General features: G+C 38.3%; 1 protein-coding gene and 1 long non-coding RNA gene across 11 annotated transcripts in view; both read right to left on the bottom strand.

The window, feature by feature from the left end:
* LOC133280431 (uncharacterized) overlaps positions 1-24,248 on the bottom strand; it is a 148,249-nt gene that overhangs the window by 52,370 nt on the left and 71,631 nt on the right. The window lies entirely within an intron of this gene.
* MARK1 (microtubule affinity regulating kinase 1) overlaps positions 1-24,248 on the bottom strand; it is a 58,139-nt gene that overhangs the window by 24,405 nt on the left and 9,486 nt on the right. For 8 of the 10 annotated variants that reach the window (XM_061475348.1, XM_061475349.1, XM_061475342.1 and 5 more), the window contains exons 2-6: positions 10,936-11,139; positions 10,510-10,563; positions 3,088-3,136; positions 1,893-1,958; positions 832-902 (exon numbers count right to left, since the gene is read on the bottom strand). In XM_061475348.1, the coding sequence (XP_061331332.1) occupies positions 832-902; positions 1,893-1,958; positions 3,088-3,136; positions 10,510-10,563; positions 10,936-11,139 (444 nt within the window). Of the gene's footprint in view, positions 1-831; positions 903-1,892; positions 1,959-2,523; positions 2,656-3,087; positions 3,137-10,509; positions 10,564-10,935; positions 11,140-24,248 lie in introns of those variants that run through there. The other 2 variants (XR_009747217.1, XM_061475350.1) reach the window with 2 other exon arrangements.

The following is a 24,248-nucleotide window of genomic DNA, read 5'->3' as shown; positions in this document are numbered from 1 at the left end:
TTTAGAAAATGTTCATGCAAGTTTCATTAAAGCTCAAACACTAAACCTAAAATGTCCCTAAAAGCAGCTCATTTTCTTATTAAAAAAAGTTTAATACGTATTCTTTAAGGTAATAGGAGAAACATCTATTTTAAATGCAGATTTCCCAATAGCAGTAACTATAAAAGGAAATTATTCCACTCCCCCAACCCAGATTTTATCTTCTGAAATACCTGCAGCATAGCTCTGCAATTCATCCCTAACAGAACAGCTCATTCAACATGTCTATATGTATCTTTCACATATGACAAAACCCAAGTCTGAAACAGGAAATTAAAAGCAGTTTCTTTACATGTTAATTATACACCTTCGTTCTGAAAAATTTCAAATTTTACCTAATCAAAGCTTTTCACAACAAAAATCACCAAAACCAAGGTAAAAAAGATGAGAAAGCTTGTAATAACAGTATAAAAACCTGTTACAGACTACTCTTCATGGAAAATGCTATGACATGACACAGCAATACGTTCCATCATATCAATATCTCTAGATAGAACATCTGTTAAATTCTAACATATTCAGAAAAGGATCACAACCCTCAAATGACTCACAACAAAAAATGGGGCTTTAGGAACATCCACTAAAAAAGAATGCAAAACAGTCTTACTATTTTTAGACAGTACGTAGGAAGCAGATACTTTTCTCTTTGGGGATTTTTTTCCACTCCAGCTTTAATAAACATTATCACAACAACGAATATTCTTTTAAAGTAAAAGAAGTATGCTCACATTCATGTCTATCCAAAAATACCATAAATAGAAACAAAAGAAACAGTGAATTTTAATTTCATACCTGCCTGAATTTTGCACGAGCCTCTTTCTCTTTCATTCTTCCATGTGCAACTAGGTAGTCAAACACTTCTCCTGATCACAACATGGACAAAACATCAGTTCTACTGTACAGGTTTTATTTTTGACTGTCATGCACAATCAAATCATGCTTGAAAACAACATCCCACACACCTGCTTCTTGAAGGGAACGGAAATAGAAGCAGCCAGGAAAAAATTCCCTTTGACTGTTTTCACTGAATTTCACTTTCCAGACATCAGTAGTTAAGAAATATAAAATGCAACCCTTCATACTAAGGCTTCTTCAAAGTTAAAAAAATAACTTTACTTAAAGAACCACTGTGAAACAAACCAGAGACTTTGAATAATAAAAACTATTCATAATGCACATAAGACACTGAAAAATAGGTAGCTTCTTATGTACCAGATTTGTTTTGCCTATCTCCAGTGGTTTCACTTAACATTACCTATATAACTTCTGGCTTTCCCTTCCTGTTCTCTAACAAAGCTGCTCAAATGCCTTTCAGATCCTCATCTTTGCACTGTCTGTTGAGCAGCCTTTCCTAGCTGGTCACCCTATGCTCGATTCCCTTCCCACATTCAAACATTCCCATTCAGCTGCTAAGCAGCTTCTCAAGCAGGCACCCATTACCCCTCTCACTCTTTGCAATCCTGCTGCTCTCCTTCCTGTGTTCCTTATTCCTATCCCTGGACCTGCCTCCCCAAGTGCTTTGGCACGTTTTCAAGATCATACAAGGCACCAGCGCTTGCCTAAATACAGCAGATAGAGTCAAGTTTTTGCCATATTCAGCACCAGGATATCTCTTGAAATTCTAGCAGAAGCCTCAGAACAGTGACTACCCTTAAACACAAACCTAACAGGTTACTTTAGAGAATGTGATGCAAGCAAGAAAGTCTGCCCTGAGAGGTCTGTTAGGAGTGCTGTGAAGGCCAGATTAGAATAACCCATTAACCATGAAGTTCTTATATCATTCCTAGGCATGCAACCCACACGGCTTTCCATATTTCAGTTTATCCTTAAAGCAGAATTAAGAATCTACTTACCCCCACTGGCATATTCCATTACCAAATATAATGTCTTTTCAGTTTCAATAACTTCAAATAATTTTACTGCAAGAAAAATGAATGAGAGAGAGATTGCAGCAGGGAGCAAAAGCACAGCACAAATAAAAAATTATACTCATGAAGTGAGCATAATTTATGGCCAGTGATAACACTAAACCACAGGAAAACTTTATATCCTTTAGGTTAGCATTCTTGGGCGGGGGGAGGGGGGGAAGCAAAATTAATTTCTAAATCACAGTTGATAACAAAGCATATTAATTCACAATTTTCTGAGAAGTTTAAACACACTGTACAAACGAGTTCATGCTGAAATTAGTGCTCAATTTGACACGGACGTCTTTTAAGATCATACAAACCTTCTCTGTTTCGCTAGTAAACTGCTCCCAATTAGAAATTTGAGATTCTGACCAAGCGGGTACCAGAAATATTAGGCCTGAAAGACTTTCCTCAGATTGTAATAGTAACCATTCATTTAAAACAAACACACCCCCACCACCCCCCACAAGAAAACAAAAACCAGCAGAAGCTAAGAATGCTGGAAAAGCAACAAACAATTTAAGGGATGAGAGGGAGTGCCTAGCATGTAGTAACTTGTACACCTCATCCATACCTTGTATGCAACAAGCCCTCTGGCCGATTCAGGACCATTAACTGTCTCTGGAACAAGACTGTCCAGCCCTCCTCAGCCAGAAGAATTGTCATCACAAAGTAGGGCCCTGAAGCTGTGGGGTACGTGAAAGAACTAAAGCAGAAAGGGAAAATTACATACTTTGTAATTCTAATTTTATGGAAATATTAGTCAGCAGGAGTCTCTCCTAGACTGAACTAATGGAGTTTTGCTACTTTCACTTAAAAAAATTCATGCTTTTTGGCCTCAAGAATAATTTCAACAGAAAATGGGAGCTGGGGTCCTCAACGGACCAGTGTGAGCACTCAGCATCTCCTATGTTAAGGCTTTCCTGGACTGAGCAGTTTCTCTCCTCAGACCACCACTCTTGTTTCAAGCAGAGTGAATACAGGAGGTGAGACAATGAAGCATTTACTGAATGCTCACTATCCTATTATCTCAAAAAAGTTTAACAGCATAGCAGTAAAGTACATTCAAATAAAGCCAAAGAGAGTAAAATGTAAACAGCACAACAGAAAAAAGTTTGCAGAAATGCAGGGCACCTACCAATATTGGGATGATTCAGTATCTTCATTATTCGTACTTCTCGAAACAGCTGTCAAGGAAGCAAGACAATTTTCTTAAGAGTGCGCTTATTAGAGAGAAGTTACACAAGATATGCAGTGTTAGCTGCCAAAAAGGAGCAGCATAAACCACAGAAACTAGCATTAGCATAAAATATGGATAAATATAGCACAGTGAACTCCAGAAAACATAATCTATATCTCACACATTATATGACAATAACCACTACCAACTACATATCAAAACCAGACTAAATTTTAAGCTTTATACAAACAAACACAGGTAAGTTTTATAGCCCCTTCTGGAGTTTCAGCACCGACCAAAACCAACAGATTATTCACACAATATAATAATTTTTATTTACTAATAATGTAATAATTAGATAATAATAATTATTAATAAAATAATTTTTGTTATCTCTTTGTTCCGTTTTCTTTGGTGACTGGCCAGCTCACCCAACTACTTTGAATACATACATAAGAGTGGGTGCAAATACAAGGCATAGTTGAAACTACAGAAAAGTTGAACACACAAATATTGAAATGGAATTAGATACCATGAATCCTGACTTTCCCCAGTCCTGCTGATCCACAGAGGTGAAACAGGCGAGTTCTTTTCTCTCAACTACCAGATTTTACACTGGGTCATAAACAGCAATGTCCCATATCCCCTCTCCCCCTGGCAAGGCCTAAAGGTTTATGATTGCTCAGTCTGCTTTAGAATCTTGAGTCACATAACTGAAAACAACAGGACAAACTTACATCCCTACCTGTATACACTTTAGGCAACAGTGAGTTGATGACTTTTTTTAACCAGAAATGAGGTCTTAGCTCTTAAATTTCTAGCATTCATGGGTTTACTGATTAAATAAGAGGTGAAGAAAGACTAACCTAGGGGGTCGAAAGAAAGAAGGAATCCAAAATGACTACACAATTCCATTACTCTGTACTTTAAGGCTGTCAATACTGGTAAGTTTGCACTGTTTCACTTTAAGTGAACAGCATAACCCCACTGTCAATTCTATTTACTGTGCTGCATGCTTAGTACTGCATTGGATTACAGTAGGATGTTGAAGAAAAGCTCACTGGCTTCAGCATAACGCTCAAGACGTTTTGGAGATGTCTTAGCAGTACAGACCTCCTTACAGAGCAACTTGGCTCAGTGCAGAAGTGTGTTGTTGTTTTGCTTCTCTGTCTCAGAGGACATCTCTGCCTCCATTTTCAAAATGAGTCCCATTTGTTCAGATGCTACCTTTGCAAAAAGGGTACTATGAGGCAAGCCACAGACTGGACACCTCCTCAAAGAGCAGCACTTCACAGTTTCTATTTTATGATGGCTGAGGCTACAAGTTAAGAGAAATTGAAATTCTTTTGCTTAGACAAAGCTATTTAGTCATGACATTTGTAAAATTCTGCATTTATTCTACAGAGAAACATCTTTTTGAAATTCAGCTTCTGATCAATATTATTACGGTTTGATATTGACATTATTTAAGTATTTCAAGCTAGTTACAATCCACTTGCTTTACAGTTGCCATTGAAACAATTTTAGAAGGAAGCAAGGACTATAAAAACATTTCTCTGACAACATAATCAGTATGATGCAGTTTGCTTGTGTTCAAAATGTTAACACATGGGTACATAATACTATGAATTAAAATACCAGAATTAAACTTTAGCAATTATTCTTGTTTCCTCATGAAGTCAGTTATTCCCATGAAAATACATCCTGCCAGACTTTTCTCTGTGCATTTTTTGGGTTTTGAATTTGCTGCACAAGATCACATTTCCCAGCTAAATCAGTATCAATTAGTCAGAAGCTAACAAACCTAAATCAAACAAGGGTACAGCTTCAGAAGAGCCTCTAAGCAGGTATATGGAAAACCACAATTCCTTCCAGAATGTCAAAAGATATTTCATAACTTAACAGTATTAATGCTGGTATAAAAGTTGCAGCAATGAAAACATGCCTTCATAAGCAGAATTAAAATATAGACTGCTATAAATAAAATAATTTCCAATTTAGAAAAAAGATCAAAGAAATAATTTTACATGTAAAGGGAAGCACGCAGTAATTGTAAAAATAGAAGCGGGAGGGGAATTGTTCTATTCAGTACTCTTACAGGATTCCAAAGTTGACTAATTGGTTTAAGATTTGAATTTATTTCAGTGGCATGAATTGTGTTCCACATAGTGTGTAATTTTTTATTTTTATTTTTACATGAAGGAAAAAGCCTACTAGGAAAAGGACAAAAAGTCTATTTTCCTGAAGACCTCTACCCTCATGCAGATACTTTGTTATAAGAAGTGAAACACTGGTTGCCCTGGCTCTGAATAAAAGACATCACCAAGATACAAAGTGTGGGCTTAGGTTTATCCACATTCACACCAGTATGTTTTTTAACATCTTGTATTATGTTTCCTGTTGAACAGGCATTTTTCAGAAAACTAAAGCGTTTGTTCATATACAGCAGTATATAGTCCAGGTATGAGCCACCATGAGTAAATCACAGGGAATCGTTAGTCTCAACCTTTTGAAAGAAAGCAGCTATTCCAAGGCAAATTCTAGAGGAACTCAAAGTCACAAGGTCAAATTGAATATTTTCTTGCTGATTAGTGGCTCTGTGGTGGGCTTCTTAGTTTGTTTGGGGATTTTGACTTACAGGCACTTTTAATCTTGGTTGAAATGCATTTGCATGCTTAGGGCAAGAATTGGGCAAGGCTGAAGCAGATTAAGTTATCTTAGGTGATGCTCATCCACACAAATCGTGTCAAGCATAGGATGAAGGGAAACTGGCTGGTTTATTTTACAGTCAGGATGGCAAGAGCCTCCCTGCAAACATGAGAGCAGGGAAAAAGATAAATCAGCAGAGTAAGAACTGAAAGAATAGTTGAAATCTTGGAACCTACCTGCAGGTACCTGCTAACTAAATGGCTTGCTCTGAGAAAAGATTAAAAACTTTAAGTGGTTATATTCCCTGGAAAACCCCTCTCCCAACTGCCTGCTCACTACTGAAACTACAGCACACAAGGCTGTCTTCTTCATGGGGAGATCCATATTACTCCGAGAGTTTGTATTTTGCAGTTTTTATCAGCTTCTGACAAGTTTCAGCAGTTATACACCTGGAAACTGATGTTTTCAGACCTTTTTCAGAAGTCACTCAGGAGTAGGCATCTTGTAAATTAGGCAGATGTAACTTACATATTCCAATACACTGTGATGTAACTAAGTCAAGCAGCTTTGTTAAAGCTGCTTGGCATGACAGATACTTCCAACCCAGGAAGCAAGAAATTGTTTGAAAGGCTGAAAACTGAAATAATGGAATAGCACTGCATACAGACCATAAACAAGCCCCATTATACCTTATGTAGTTGATGGCCCATGTGGTCCAAGGGGATGTGTAAGGGGCTCTCAAAGAAGAAAGAGCAGGGACCCTTTTTTCAATACAGATGTTCAAAACAGCAGAGGCGGAGTGGAATGGAAATGGGGCAAATGAACTGTGCTCTGGAGTCTTGGTGTATATTCAGGATTTTACTTGGTCCAGTGTAAATGTGCATTTATACAAATTAAGAAGATGCCAATGTTCCTTTTCTCTCATAAGCAGAATTAAAATATAGACCACTATAAATACATGAGAGAAACAATCTAGAAAATCTCTGACAAATGGATAACACTTGAATAAAAGCATTAACAGTACTCCAGTATTTCAGTACATTTTTTTTACATTGCATTCTGTGAAGCACTACTTTGGGATAAATCCCCAGCCCTCCCCCTTCCCTTTGCAGAAGCATGTTGGTCATTAACACCATTTATGTCAATAACTATGTATTTAACAAATAGAGATACCTTTAAACAATAGCCACTACACCCTTCAGTAACACCCAGGATACATCTATTCCTTTGCATATAGAGATATTAAAGCAACAAGACCAGAGTTCTTTCCTACAAAGCCAAGTTTGTTAATTTTATAGAAATCTAGACCGATCAGAGAGCTTAGTTCTGCTTCCATTATGAGACAAGCTGCAGGATTATACAAGAATATAATTCAGGTTTCATGCAGACCTCTCCTTTCTTGAGCAGCACGGTACTGCTCTCTCAGAAGGTGTAAGTGCTCCCTGACTTCCTGCCCCATAATCCACCCCACATCTACAGGGCTGCTCTTAATTCTTAACAAAGTGCTACCATTCAGAAAACCTCCTGGACAAGCATCTCCCTGTTGTAAAAGGGTTGTAGTGTCAATAGCTTCACTCATAACAGAGGACAGCCAGCACCATACTCAATTCGTAGAACTTGTATGTATGGAAAAGGCTCAATGCTTGAAAACTTGAATCCTGCTTTTCCAGTTTCATTTTTCAGGGCAAGCTGCAGCAAGCACAAAGATCTTCCATTGCTAACACTTCTACTTGCTGTCAGGCTGTCATCTACACTGAAGATGTACTATTTTAAGTCGCTACACTCAAACAAAAAAAACCCTTCAGTTAACCAAGGCTTTTTCTTGCTTTGAAAGATGTGCTGGAATGCTTCTCTAGTTTCTACATCATTACTGAGAATGGATGTTGTAAAAAAGCATAGCTTTCAGTAGGTAATGTACTGAAATTGTTTCCCATCTTCTGTTGTTAAGGGAAGAAATAACCTAAGTTTTAGGCTTTAGATCTGTTTAAATAATAAAAAGAAGCATGCTGACCCTTAAAAAGGGAAAATCTGAACCGCCATTTGCTAATCAAGCCTATTAAGAAGAAAAAAAAGCCCCTTCTGCTCCATTAGCAGTTTGCAGAAGAGCAACAGAAGGCTATTTCAGAAACCTCCCTGAGTTGAGCCTGTACAAGAAGATGTAGCAGACATGCAGAAAACAGAAAAGCCATTTTGATATAAACTCTAGTTATAATGAAACCCAAATACTTACATTTGGGAACAAATTACAATCATGACAGTGGAAAAGCTAAGTCAGTACAATATGTTACTATCAAGACAGCAAGTTCATAAAAAAGCCAGCTTTGTCTTCTAAACAGGTGCTAACCCAGTAAGATGGGAACCACATACTGAACAAATTGAAAACAAAAGGCAGTGCCTTTAATTCAACATTGCTTATCTATTTAAGAAGGTAGAAGTTCTGAAGCAAGAAGTAACTTCAGACTAACATACTGCAGGCACAAGGATGTGGAATTACAAATTCACAAGGTCAGCTTACTTGTGCAATCATCTCCTAACATTTAATGGTTTAAATTAGAGTAACCGTGTCTGTGAAGTACCCTGTCCATATGTGCTAGTTTTGGCTGGGACAGTTAGCTTTCTTCACAGTAGCTGGCATGGTGCTGTGTTTTGGATTTGTGCTGAAAACTGTGTTGATAACACAGGGATCTTTTAGTTGCTGCTGAGCAGTGCTTACACAGAATCAAGGCCTCTCACACCACCCCACCAGTGAGTGGGCTGGAGGTGAACAAGGAGCTGGAAGGGACACAGCCAGGACAGCTGACCCCAACTGACCCAAAGGATATCCCAGACCATATGGCATCATTCTCAGCATATAAAGCTGGGGGAAGAAAAAGGAAAGGAGGACATTTAGAGTGATGGTGTTTGGCTTCCCAAGTAACCATGAAGCGTGATACAGCCCTGCTTTCCTGGAGTTGGCGCAATACCTGCCTGCCGATATGAAACAGTGAATGAATTCCTTGTTTTGCTTTACCTACTAAACTCTCTTTATCTCAACCCATGAGTTCCCACTTTTACTCTTCTGATTCTCTCCCCCCATCCTGCTGGAGGGAGTGAGTGAACAGCTGCGAGGTGCTTAATTGTCATCTGGGGCTAAACCATGACATCATCCTATTTGCCATAAGGAACACTGGAGAATGGCTAAGAACAAACTGAAGATTTGCTCTGCTTTCATATCATGACTAACTACAGACCCAGCTTGTATAATACTTTCAGCAACCTAAGTATGTGCTTAATTATTTTTCTGTTTACAAAAAACGAATGGTACATGAGAAGCTACGATGCCCCACATCATTTACTTAATTAGGTCAGTAGCAATTACTTGCTCTTGCTATCCTTTATACTACAGTGAAAGGAAAGGGGATGGTTTTGTGAACAACCCTGAGCCCAAGATAATGTCATATTTGTCTTGTTTGATTTATAATAAACAATAGTGATTGAAGGGCTGAAACAGAAGCAAATCTAACCATGCTGATGAACCACCCTCCCACCCTTATTTGCTTTAAAAAACAACAGTTGCTTGAGTGACGGTGCAAAAACTGTGCTTAAGCTTACTTAAAAACTTTCAGGGAATCAATACTCACTCAAAATTCTCAGAAAACTGCAAAGCCGAAGACATTCAGAGCTTCAAAACAAAACCTACTTTTTTTCTACAATCAATTTCAATCAAGATGCTACAAAGGAAAACTTCACACTTTCTAGTGTAAACAGAAGACGGGATAAATATTTTTAGAAGTTACTGAAGAATGGAATTGTGGTTAAATCACTAAATTTAACTTAGTTCTGCTATAATCTGCTTCTAACTGTACCTAAAAATGTTTCTCTTGCTATCAGCTTCCCACTCAACAACCAAATAACAGCAGCAATATCCTACCACAAAAGTATTTTGTGTAGTGCGACAGCATCTTTTATAGGCTATGAAAGTTTCATTTATACCTGGAATGATTTATTATTGAATATTATTGTGTGACATACAACTTACTTGTCATTACAGCAATTATGCCAGAAGTTAAGTTTTTCATGCTTCATTTTCCAGAACATTTTAACCCTCTCATTGCTCAACAATGAGACAAACTCATACAGCTCTCCTAGTGTAAATATACCAAGCTAGGCAGGAAACAAACTATGTGAGCAGCACATGATTTCCCCAATATGCTCTGTCATGTACTGCTTCTGTGGGTCCCTTTTCATTAGCTCAAATATTAGCAACCCACAGCACATGGAAAACCCCAGGGTTTTGTTAAAACACTTATCACAACGGTTATGAAGGACTTCTGAATTTCTGTCTACAGGCACAAACAAGCAAGAATGTTCTGATTATGTTCAGTCATTCTGGCAATTCTATACACAATTACTATATTACAGAAAAAACAAAGAAAAAACTTTTACAGCATTATGTCTTGATTTATTAGTTAGACAAACTACTTGTGTACCTAATTAGATACAAATTTTACTGTCAGCAATGAACAAAGCTGAAGGAGGAAGGAAGAACAAAGAAGCAATGCTTAGATATGAAACACACAGAGTAACTGCCCTTAGACAACTTGCACCTTATAGCAAATACTGTCTCCCAAGGTCATATGTACACAAAGATATTTGTTTAGCAAGATAAATGGACCAAGTATTTTTGTTAAATACCCAAAAGATCCCAGTTCAACTGTTCATAGAATTTCAGATGTTACGGCATATTCTTACCTTTTGCAGACTAGTAGGATTTAGCTGTGTTTTATCTATTATTTTCACAGCAACCTTGGGGAAAAAAACAAAACAAAACAAAATTAATTATTAAACTCAGAAAAATGTTTGCACAAAAATATATTGCACCTTCGCAAGCAAAATCATAGATATACCTGTAAGACATACATATATGTCTGCTTTTATGCATCATGTCAAGCAAAATCGCCTCACCTATGAGGATTTATCAGCAGGAGCTCAGAGCTTTGCCACAAGATGGTAATACCAAGGAATCAGTGTTATACTTGTCAGTGTTTGGACAGAACAATGCTATCTTGTCCACTGCAAAACCAGGTCCTCCAAACACAAGATCTGTCCATCAATATACTTCAATAACAAAGACTGATCTACCTATCTATCAATAGATTTAGCAATATGAACGCTTACCTCTCTTCCAGTAAGCACATGCCTGGCCAGTTTCACTTTGGCAAAATTTCCTTTTCCTATTGTTTTCAGTAAGCGATAATTTCCAATGTGAGGATGTTCTTCATTGGTAGATGTAATGGAGTTTCTACATCTGGGGATGTTTTGTCTGCTACTTGACTTGATAGGCTGGACATGGGGTTCAGTGTATCCATCCACAGATGTATGCTGAAAGGCAGATAAAGTAGTTTGGAATTTAGCTATTTGGATTTTAGACAGTGCAGCAAAACAGACTAAAAGCATAGAAAGGTGTAGAGGGGAGTAATTTATTTACTTTTACAATATATATATGATAACTTTGGATGCAGCCTAAGCAGAATGTGCTGTCTTTGGACAATATCTCAGGAAAAGCCTACAGACAGATTTTCACAAGCCCCCAAAATAAAACTAGAGACACCTAGGTAGTAATCAACAAACCATTACAGACTTTAATATGAAACTGTGCCAAACTACACACTACACTACTATATTACAAACTTGACTAATCCTAACCAAATTTAGTCTTTTCAAAACAAAACTATAAATATTTGTACTTTGGCATATTTGGAAATAAGATTTCACTCAATTATTTTATTCTTAACTTTCTCCAAATAACATTATGAGAAAAGTATTTATTCAAGTAAGCTTTGCTCCCCAAACCTGTCTGCATCTTTCTGTAAGGCAGAGAAGTTCTCATTCAAATAACGAACACTCTACACCTTTAGTTAAAAATAATGATCCATTCTTAAAAACCTCCATGATACCTCATAAATACAATTTTAAATCTTAAAAAGTCTGAAGAACTATAAGGATGTTATTTTTAATGCATACCAACACATCATCCCACATTAAGTGTTAGTCACTGAAATCTGCAGAGCTTCTGTACCCTTTAACTTCCAAGTATATAAGGGGCAACATACAGATGGGGCTTGGAAGTGTTTCAAGGAGAAACCAAAGTAACAGAAAATGTTAAAGAGGTGTTAAGTGTTTCAGTATTTCAAATTGCTTTCTAACTTACTGGGTACAAATGTAACAGGTAAAATTCAGCCCCTACTCTCTTAAGGTAAGGATTTTAAGGCAGGAAAATACTGTAGGTAGAACCAATGTCTTTGCAGACCAGTTTTTAGGTTTCAACAACAACATGTCTTTAGGTTTCAACAACAGAAAGGCATGCTTACTAGTTCACCCAGCTCCTGCTAAGCATAAAGCATCAACGTAACTCAAAAGACACCTCAATATTTTCCCACTATTCACTGCTTCAGTCAAAAAGTGGGAACCTGTATCTTTGTACCTGTACCTTTACAGCTCTGAGACCTTCTTTACAGACCAAAGGTTTCTAGATCTTTGACATCAAGCTGAAAGCAGAGTCAGAAGGCAGCGGAAGGCTTTACTTGGCTTCTCCCAGTATCAAATCTAATGTGGGTCTACGCTGATTTCACCCATCATTCCTTATGCAAATAATTGTTTTCTTCTACAAGCAAAATGTAAAGACTGCTTCTAGCTCCAGTGTGTTTTTATTATACACTAAAGTCAATCCCCTCCTGTAAACACCATGGCTCACAGATAATTCCACTTGGCTCAGGGGGACTATTTCAGGACATAAGCACTAGCAGAATTGGGAAAACTAACAAACAGCTGCCAGAGAACCGGAAAAAACAAGGAGTATACCACAACCAGAATGTTCTTCCCAAATGTAGCACAGCTCTGCTTACATCACCTAAAGCATTATTAATTATTCACTACAGCCAGGAGAATGGTCCTAAAGATAATTCTCTGTTTGTCTTTTCATTACCAGAGTCTCTCTGCAAAATACCACTTTACCCCACTGCTAAACTGTTTTGCAAGCTACCCCAGAACCAAGCAAGTCAGGCATGCTTAGATTCTGTGTATCAGACAAATTTATTCAACCATGAAGTAACACACTAGCAGTAATGTTTATCCTTTAGAAACACATAATTAAAATACTTTTTCTGGTCTTGAAAAGAGAGGATCAGAAGGACAGAGCCAGGCAAAGAGGCTTTGAAATATTACTTCAACATTATTCCTACATGTGATAAAACCACAGCCCAAAAAAATCTTACCTAAGAAATTTATGTGAGATTTAGATTAGACATTAAGAAGAAGTTCTCCACTATGAGGGTGCTGAGGCGCTGGCACAGGTTGCCCAGAGAAGCCATGGCTGCCCCATCCCTGGCAGTGTTCAAGGCCAGGTTGGATGGGGCTTGGAGCAACCTGCTCTAGTGGAAGGTGTCCCTGCCCGTGGCAGGGGGTTGGAACTAGATGAGCTTTAAGGTCCCTCCCAACCCAAACCAGTCTGTGATCCTACAACACCCTCCAGATCAGTAATTTTACAGTGCCAATAATGAATATTACAGTTGTACCTAGAACCCTGTCCAGAGCTACAGCACTATGCTACACAAGCAAGTTTTGGAAGTCTTTGAGCCTGTTTATGCACACAATTAGGTTTTCACTACTTGAATTACAATGCCTACCAGAAGCATTAGAAACCCCAATATCAACTGCCAATTTCATATGCTTCACAGGATTAGCCTACTTCCAGCTCAAAGGAATCTTTTAGATAAACATTTGGATATCTAACCAAAACCAATGCCATAGGCAAAGCGTACGGGGCTTCACAGGAGAGATAATTTTAATGCCGATTTAACAAGGAAAGCAGCTATAGCTATTGTTATTGAAAGCATAAATGACAATATAATGCAGAAACAAATCTGAAGTGTGTGTTGCTGGGGAAAGTAACAAAGTTCATGGTCATGATGACTTTGGCCTTCCTGTGACAGAAAAACAAAGCCCCTCTGGACAGTTTCTTAATTATTCTCTCTTAGGTTATCTTCAGAGTCAACCATTCTCCCCAGCTTATGCCCAAGGATGACAGAAAACATGCATAACAAAGGTCAAGTTTCTTAGTTTATATACATAGATATGGCTCACAAACTTCTGAATTTGAACAGAACTGCATGAAATTCAAATTATTCTTCTTAAGTCTTGCAATCGGCTTTCTTTTGCACATCAACAGCTTGCTCTTGTTGGAAAGTACAGAAGAATTTGAACTAGAAACTCAGCAACTTCTAGAAATAAGCATTCAACAACATCGAAACATGTCAAGGTTAAGATGTTGGAAAACAGCAACAACAAAGGTCAGTCAAATAATGGTATCTCAGAGATGATTTCCAAACAATGCTAAAGCTGAATTTCACAGAAGCACGTTAATATCCACATTGTCTAGAAAGACAGACTACATAGTTTAAAGATCTTTCTGGTCCATTACAATAGGTTCATTCATTATGCATCAGCTACTATGTGGCTATTTGATTACGCCATTGCAGAAGAACAATCTCTAAAATCTGAGAAGTTTTACAGGGTGCTGGAAAAAAGCAGGCTGTAAAAACCACTGCTCTCCCTGGAGCTCACTATCATCTCAAACAGTTCCAGCTAACCACATGGGATTTTAGTTAGGGATTCTGGTATTTCTCTATTTTTTTTTTAGTGGAAAACACTACCTTACTAGTACCTCATATACACCGTTGCTGTATGTTCAGTTTATGTCAGTGTTAAATAAAATGCCTGGAAATCAGTAGAAAAAACTATGTTTCTTAATATAAAATGTGATTTTAAACAATAAAGGTGCAGCAGTAACAAATGTTTAGAGTTGAAAGGGTATATTAGAACAGCCACTTAGTATTCTGCATATTAATCAGGTATTTAAAAAATAAAAACCAATACAACAGGAAAAATCCACACAAAACAGAATCCACCACTTTTTCTGACACCTCAGAAAAGTAGCATTCAATTTAAGATTGCTACTGAAAAGAGCTCAATTAACACTTACTATGCCTAGCTAGGTTTGTTTCTGACACATTCCATTAGAGTTATAGCAAACCCAAAGGTACTAAAATTGCAAGAGTTAACTTGATCCACTGCTTCCCCAAGGCTCAAAGCTATCGTTTTCCTTGTTTACCTAAGGTAGCTTTGCAAAAGCAAGATGACCCGATGCCCAGACACATTACCTCGGAGGAAGCACCAAAGAACTAACCCCACAAAGTAGATAAAAAGTATATACTCTGCTTATTCAGCATCCTTTAGCCACTCAGCTTGCCACTGGAGTAGTATTCTCACATATTATACACTATAATTAAACTTACAACACCAAATATATAAACTGCTCTTACAGCTTATTCTTAAAATGCCCCCAGAACTATTCTGGCCACCAAATCACAGTCCTTCTCAATCAAGTAAAACTGGCAGCCTCTATAGCCTTTCTGAGTAATAGGCAACTTCCACACATCGATCTGCCTGCAAATACACCACACTTGATTAAACAAACATCTTTGTCCTGAATTTTCCCCTTCTTGAATTACTGCAAGGCAAATTCCTTGGTATAGTCAGTCCATGGAAGCAAAGCATTCACACACAGTGCTAGAAAAGGCACATCACCACACTTCCTCTATCATCTCCTGTTCTGAACTTAAATTTCTTCCAGGCAATTTTTATATTCATAACTCCCAACATTTTCAAGCATGTGCAATACACACGAGCATTTGTAACAGCTGTCATATTCTGCAAGGTAATCAAAATAGCTATGCCAGACAGAGGGAGTCTGACAGCTTTAAAAGACTGTCTTCCTAAACAGCTCTCATCTGCAATGGCTTTGATTCAGAATTCAGGGGAAGGAAAGGGGAGAAAGAGAAGTAAAGTCCCGGATATTTTCATGTTTAAACTGCTTGCTCTCGGCAATTGCAAGCTCTCTTGCTTCTAGCAAGCCACTACAAGCAAGTCTTTTGCTAACGTAACAATCAAACTGAAAGTAAACTAGAAGGAAGATCTTGGTAAACCTCAACTTAGAAATTAACAGAAACATTTGTACCAGCTTGCTCTACATCACATATCAAGAGCACTCAGAGGTCCAGATTTACAGGGTATGAAGCGTAGTGCAAACTCCAAACTGCACAAGAAAATAGTACCTGATCTATCAGCCTGTGCAGAAGGGGATTCACCCCTCTTCCAGGTAAACCTCCCATCTGCACAAAACCACAGCTCATTCTGGCCACACGTACCTGTTGCATCATACTACAATTACTAAAGCACCTATGATCTCAATCAGAACATTAATAGAGAATTATCTACTCTGACTTTTTTGTATTTCAGACATATGAAAAAGTGCTGGGGTGGGGACGGACGACAATTAAGACTGAATGTATACACCCTGATTCCTTTAATTGCTGATCAGAAATTATGATATGTATACTAGATTGGGAATGCACGAGAGAAGCTTTGTCATTCAGAAAAATAAATCACAAATGCAAAGCAATCAACCTACTCCACTGCAACAGGATTATACACAGGACTCTGCTCAGAAAAACCCAAGAAACACACACACAGTGAGGGGGAGAAAAAAAAGTATATATAGATTTTTAAATCAGATACCAAGGTCAATAAATGACAGGGACAGAAGACAATCAGACAATACCAGGACATTTGTCTGGAACTTGTAGCCACAGTTTGAGCCTGCTCACAGACGCTTTCCAGAAGTGCAAAAAAAAAAAAAAAAAAAAAAGGAATCAAACACATACATATGCATCTTTCAGTTTATATCAGATTTACATAATATGTAGGAATTCCAGCCACGGACTTTTAAAAGAGCTTGAAGATGTCAGCAATAAGAAACAATGATTTTGAATACAGCTGACCTCAGTCAAGCATATGCGAACATTTCATTAACTGATCCTGTAACTCTGAAAGCCATTATATAAAACTTAAATCCAAACTACAAGCATGGAGTTCAATAGATATTATCAAGTGAGATACTCAACACAATAACTTCCCCTTGCTCTTTTTTTTTCTATTTCTTTCTCTTCTTCCCAGTTGTAATATTCTGTATTTAAAAAAAAAGACTTCAAAGCTAATAAGGAACCATTTCTATTGCAAGGTGAAATACAATCCCTTAATGTCAATTTACAACAAAGATGCCTTTTAAAAGCATACATATGTTGGTGACAGTTAAAGTTATGCTGAGCACTGAATAAATCTTATCCTGTGCTTGTTACTATGGTTCCTAAGCCCCTTCAAGTTTTGGTGAGGCTTTTTGGGTTTTTCGGGGTTTTTTGTTTGTTTGCTTTTAAGTGCTCAACAGGGCTTTGTGAGACATAGCAGAAATAAGTTTGCCAACTTTGAAACAGAATTGTTTTCCTAATCACAAACTACACAGGATGTGATGTTTACAGCTCCATACTTGCAGTAATCTAGGACAGAAAACAGAGCCCATGACCAGTGCAGTGCCACACACAGCTGAGTTTCAAAAGTCCATACACAAGGTTCTTCAGAATACTTGTAATCTTCATATAGTGACACTAACTTGTCATAAATCCTGCCCATGTTATAGTAAGCTTGCTCCCAGTTTCTCTTCCTTTTTAACACAGCAGTAACGTCATATGGAAGGGTGGAGTTCGTTGTTACATGGAGTCACAGACTTTTTATTTAAAGGATTAAAACATAATAATTGCACTGGTCCTCCCCTGAGAAGTCAGCCAAAACACTTCAGAACAACAAATACCTTCATAGCATTGAATCAGGTCTTGTAACCTGCACTCAGACAACATGCTGCCTCCTCTCCCCGAGCCTGAAGCCCTGGGCCCGGCCAGGCGTGCAGGTGCAGCAGAACAGGACCTTCCTGCCTTTGTTCCGCTTCACTGAGAACTGGCACAGTTATTCCAACCTGGCACTTTCCTTCCTGACTCATCCCAAACACACAAACAACATTTTCCAGGGCTAATTCAGGACAGCCAGCCCATATCATCTCCATTAATTGCTGAGCCCTCCCTGGCGCCCCAGTGAGAATTAAAGACAAGCCAGCTAAAAGCTACTGCTGTAAACCACAGGTAGAACCCAGGGAAGTGGGGAGTTTTTTCCTGAAATCCTCTTACGTTTACTCATTTTTATTTGTAATTTGGTGTATTACTAGAAGCTACAGTCAGCCCCATCAAGCAAAAGAGTACACATTTCTTATCTTGTCAAAGTAAAATGGTTATGTTCCTCACCCATGAAATCTAACACAACCCACGTTTTTGAAGGAAAGCACTTATGGGAGGGGGAAGGAAAGAGAAAGGCAATTCCTGCTGCAGTCTCCTAGACACATTTAAACGGAGAGAGACCCTTCATGCAGACAGAGTTCTTTCTACATTTCTTGCACTTCCCTCAGGATGTGATCAGTTCAACCCTGCACCCAGAGATGCAGGCAGCTACGGGGCACTGCTGCTGAATGCCACGGCACTCACAGTTTGCTCAAAACCCCCCAGTAAAACAAAAAGACAATGAAATGCTGATGTTGATCGTTAACAGAACCAACCAAACAAGAACAGGAACACACCCAGAAAGCGAAACTTCTGGCAAAGGAAACTGGCAGGAGTTTTCATTGCACTTATAACTGATGCAGCCAGGTCATTTTTCAACTGGCCTGATGAAAGGCAGGAGAAGAGAGACACGAAACAACTTACGGTTCAGGATCACATCAAGCACATGGAGCTTCTCAAACATTTGCAGCAGTACAAGAAGTGGAAACTGGTTTAACATCAACCTTCAAAACTGAGGCAAAAGGGCTGTTTATGCAGCCTGGAGACTGCAGTTTGGAAACCTGAGGCTTGCCTCCAGATGAGGACAGCAGCAAGAGGCAAGGTTTATTTCAGAAGAGTGACCAGATTAGAGACCTAATTGTCTCTGACACTCAGGATCAAACAAACCATCTTCTGGGCCAGATGAGGGGTTTTCTTCCACAGAAAGAAAGCATACAGCAGCTAATTGGGACCAGGCTCTGAACCCCAAATCATTCTTTCTCTCCAAGTTTATGAAACCTGAATTTCTTCCTTGCCCACAGCATACCTAAAACGACTCTGGAAGTGTCCACATGTGGCATAATGGCTACTAAAGCTGATCCAACGCTGTTTACACGCCTGCACCCAGTCACAACCACACTGGGCCAGCAGGAGAGAGAGCCAACACAGGAAGCCACACCAGGCAAAACCCAGCAACTCTCCTGCCAGCTCCTCAAGTACATGTACCCCCAGCATCCCAAGCATCAGTGCAGGTGTGCAAGGAAGGGGAACATCCATCACTGGGAAGAGGGGGCCACATCAGCTCTATGTTAACACCAGTGGTGAAACTGCAGCTGGGAGATACTTATTCCCATTCCAAAACAAGGTAAAAAAAAATCCAACAACAAAACACACACAAACACACACACAAAACAAAAACAAACAAAACCCCAAAACCACCAGGCAAACAAAACCTCCAAAGCAAACCAACTAAAACAAACAAAAAAAGAAATCCCACAAACAAATAAGCAGACTTTCTTATTCGTGTTGTTTCCCTGCACTTGGTGTATGAAGCATGTAACGTGAGCTTAAAGAAGTGATATGCATAGGCAAAGCATCCTTAACATTCATGCTACATAGAAGAGAAAATTAAGTTACTCTTTTAGCAGCATTTCTGAAGCCTTAGCAGCCCCATTACTGGATTCATCCAATGGATCCAATTATGAATCCATCAAGATAGATCACCATCTTACTTGAAGACTATTTTACCTCAAGGTCTTCTTAACTTTCTGAAGTAAAGTCCGCTTCTAAAAAGTGATGAGATGACCAATTAAAATATCCAACCTGATAGCAATACATACTAATTGATGCACACATGTCCTAGAAAAGAAACTGCAGGGCACCACAGGACTCTGGGATGCTTGAGAATCACGTCAAGTTACATTTCAAATGAAGTTACCCAAATATTCAGCAGGATTTTCCAATATTCTTTTGACATGTACCTTTTAGGGATCTTGAAAGTCTAATCTAAGGGGTATGGAGATTCATCTAATATTTCCCTTCCTACAATACAATGGGCATCCAGTCAATTTTGAAAATCAGAAGAGGGAAAAATTGCACAGACTTACAGCAGACTCACAGGGCCTACCTCCTGCCCTCCCACAGCAGCTGCAGTCCTCAGGGAGTGGCAGGGAATCCCTCCTGACCTGGACAGCACCTTCATGGTCTCTTGCACAAAAGCATACTAGCCTACTTTCTTCAACTTTAAGGCTTAATAACATTTTCTGATACACGTATCTGCAGCAAGGCCTTCTGATTTCATTAGCAAGTCTTGCCTTAGAAGTGCAGAGTGTTTACTGGAACACATTTGCCAAGGAGATACAGTTTTAATAGTTAAGCCAGGATATCATCAGACACAGCATTCTGCAGACATTACTTTTCATAAGCATTGATACAAAGGTTGACTTTGAGTAGTAACATGCATTTTAGCCACTTTCCTAAGAGGAGGAAGCATCTTCGACAGCATAGGACACGTGTAGCAATAAGCCTGGACTCAAGCATTATTCAGTTACAATGGTTTTGTTTATCCAGAACAGTCTGCCAGAGTTTTATCTCATGGTAGGAGCTGCAGGTAAGGTTATAAGGACACCACTAAACTTAGCTGGTGTTCTGAAAGTATCAACCATGTTTTACACACAGAGGAAGATTATGATGATGTATCCAAGCCAGCTGGTGTAGTGGGACACTGTGAACGCAAATGAAAAACGCAAAGCAAAATGAAGACAGTCTTTTGCCGAGTGCTCTCTGCCCTGTTTTCCATGTGTTAATTAACAGATCAAATAAAATGTCCTCAGTTGGGCTGTAGTAACTATTTACCTTTATGTGGATAATGCTACACCACATTTCAACTTTGCAAATGTATTCCCCAGCCTTGCACAGACTCATGCTTAACTTTAAGCTGTGCAAACACTGCATGTCCCTTGGACCAGCTCGTATCTTATGATCAAAGAGTACACTCTATATAGAGCTAAATCTCCTCAAGGACCCTCGTTTCTAAACTCATGCAACCACCTATTTTAACCTTTGGGCTTCAATTATTTATGATCACAAACTACCATAATCTAGCACTTCAGAAATATATGCAACTAGGAAGCCAAATTGAAGGAGAAGAAAATGAAAAAACAAACAGCAGCAGTATTCCTCACAGATTTTGCATTAATACATCTAGTAAAATAGAACATATTTCTTTATGTGCTTTTAAGTGGCAGACAAAGTAATACAGTAATGAATACTGACAATCACACATATACCAGAGATACCTGTCAGTATACTGAATTCACACTGTAAACAGAACTCAGGTGTGATTATAGCTGAGATGTAAAAGCCAAGCACAAGAAAAAGAATGAACGTAAATTGAATAGCCCATGTTACATAAGTCAGCAACAGAAGGGAAAGAAGAAACATCACAGGATGCAAAGAAAATTTTAAAAACAACAGATGCTGGATTTACCCAGCCCATTAAAGTAAAAAGACAAGAAAACGTGGAAGAAGTAATACATATATATGTGTGTGTGTATATATATAGGTGTATACATATATATATAGGTGAAACTTAAGGATACAAGCCAAAGAATCTTTCTCTCTTGCACCCTTGACAGTCAGTGGGTGAGGAATCCCAGATCCCCAGCTATGGCCTTTAGACAGTACTGCAAGCTGTCAAAGTCAGGCACTTCCAGACTTCTTTATCTAGATAGTGATCTATATCAAATAACCAGTAGCAGCAACAGTGCCCACTATTACCAGTGGCAACTCTTGATTCTGTCATGAGCTAGACATCAATACAGCAACAAGTCTTACAGTCTGGAAATCCCCAACTATGGTGGTTTACCTAACCAGTCACTATCTCATATTAAAACAGGAATTAATTTGATTTAGCCTAAAGGAAGTGAAAGTCAGGAAATTACAGAAGTCATGGGACACTGTCAGCAGGTGATAGGGACTATCAATCTCCCTACCAGCAACTGGGAATCCATCCAGAAAAACTTACAGGAAAGTCATCCTTATACAGATTTCAAATGGTTATTATTGAATTATTCCAAGTCTTAGAGTGGGTCAGACAGCAATGTTATGTTCTCTCCACCATTAGCCTGTCTCTCCCCCATCCACAGCCCTAAGAAGCTCCTTGCCTCTTAAGAGATGAGGAAAGCCACAGCACTGTAGGGGAGATAATTACACACCCCCTTCTGCAATTGTTGTGATTCCTGAATTATCACAGTCTCACTGGGAACTCCAGCTACAATTTTCTTCCTTAATTTACCAAACTTACTAGAACCCTTCCAATCCCAGGGTACAAAAGCTACCGCATCTTTTTTGTTTCTTGTTTCACCAAGCAGCTAACAAAGAATCTATTCATTTTCTAACACTTTTACTTCCCTACTAGTCCAAGAAGGCTTGACACCACGGACTTTGAAAGGAATTCTATTTAAACAAAATATTACACACCACTAGGAAATGAATTTAATGTGTAAAAAAATCTGAATTTAAATGTGCAAAAGCTTGTGCACAATACCAAAATATAAAGTTTTACAAAAGGTCACACAAAACCCCCCAACTAACCACCCTACAATGGCAGAAATTATAATAATAATCAAGGTTTTCTCTTGTAGCATTTAGAAAACATCAAATTTTATTTTGATATGAGCATTACCCTTCTGCAATCACTGGATAAGCAAGAATAGCTTTTTTAAAAATAAAGACCTTTTAAATGCAGTTTATCAGTCTGCTTTCTTTACAGAGGCTGAGGATTAGATTTCCCTTTGCTTGTTCAGGAACACTACTGCAGGCATACATCCTCTAATAATAATGTCTTCCACTGACTAATTCCAGCATCTATATTACATAGACCCTTATTGCTCATACCAACTTTATGTAGATAAGATTTCTCTGGAATATGCAGTAGATGGAGCAAGAGTTTCATTGTGAAGTGCTTTCATAAATTTTCTTTGTTCATGTGCATCTTGCATCCATCACTGGAAGAAAGAACTTTAAAAAGAACCCACCCCTGTTAAATTAGTATCAAATTAAGAAAAGCAAATCTGAAAAGCTCTTATGCACAGGTATGCCTAGTAAAGACTACTCAGAGGCAGTAGTATTCATATTTGCTGTATACATCTCATTGTATTGAATGATTACAATTGTTATTCTTCCTAGAGTCTAATCTTAAGGAGAAAACACTACTTTAGTCCTTCATCAAGTAATGACATTCTCTGCTACACAGTCCTTGCTGTAATAATTGCAAGGGGGAAGAAATCTGATTACTGTTGGAAAAATTACCAAATAAAAACCCCAAATGCTTTAAACAATTCTATTACCTTCAATCGATAATATTATCTGGAATAGAGATATGAGTAAATACATTACATGTGTAACGCATTTGTGGAAAACAACCATATCCCCTGTAAGAGCTCAACGTAGCATTTAACAAGCTAAGGTAAGAAGGCAGAAATCAGACCCTTCTTAATGCATGAGATTCTCTGAATTTTTGAGCTGTGTCTCTGCTTATTTTATGCAATGACAGAAACATCTAAGAATTAGAAAGGTACTTATATACAACTGAAGCCAAGCATGCACTCTTGAAAAGGAATTCCAGATATTTACTCCTTAAGCACAAGTAATTTACACTGCTGCTAGATGTACTGCAGTATGCCCTACACTTTGCTTCCCTAACTCGGCAATTCTCACACATTACGTTTCTCATTTATCTACTGAGTTTATGAAGAAAATCTCTCTGTACAAAGAATATTATAAAATTGCATGATCTTTCTAAGTAATCATTATAAAACTTTGCTTACTCTCTGTTGTTATCTGAGAGAAGAAAGCATGGTAACTTTACTAGGGGGGAGGGAAGGCAGTGCAGAGTGAGGAAAATGTAATCTGACTGGTGAGTATTTAAAGTTGTAGTAATCCTTTTTGCTAATAATTTCAGTAAGAGCCCCAAAACCAGAAACAACTCCCACCAACCCACCCATAGCAAAGCATTTCTTCAGTCCCAGTTCACATTATTCCCATTCCAAAATGCTCCTTGGGATTCATACAGAAGAATATTACTTGAAGGACAAACAGGAGCAACAGCTATGTAGTTTTAGTAAAGCTTTGTATTGGTTTTGCTTACGTCATTAAATGAGCAAAACTGGAAAAGATCCCAGAAAGAGTGAGAAGTGTAAGTAAGTTGGCAACAAGTTCCCCAGCTCAAGCACAAAAGCACATTAGCAAGCAAAATGTGAGAGAAAACAAGGTGATGGGGGCAAGGGTGTGATAAAATAGGAAATTAGGCATATTAAATGGCCAGCAGCTTACTGAACATGGGTAAATAGAACCTCAGAGAGATAGATATTGGGAAGCATGTAAGGAATAAGCTGCTGTGATAGCAGGTCACAGAATATAACCAGGTTTAAAATGAAATTAGTCAAATATTCA

This window comes from Pezoporus flaviventris, unplaced genomic scaffold (genome assembly GCF_033815535.1).
Source record: "Pezoporus flaviventris isolate CSIRO_AGI_PZ_B2104156 unplaced genomic scaffold, CSIRO_AGI_Pfla_v1 ptg000083l, whole genome shotgun sequence".
NCBI classification, from domain to species: domain Eukaryota; kingdom Metazoa; phylum Chordata; class Aves; order Psittaciformes; family Psittacidae; genus Pezoporus; species Pezoporus flaviventris.
This window is presented reverse-complemented; position numbering and strand designations above follow the sequence as displayed.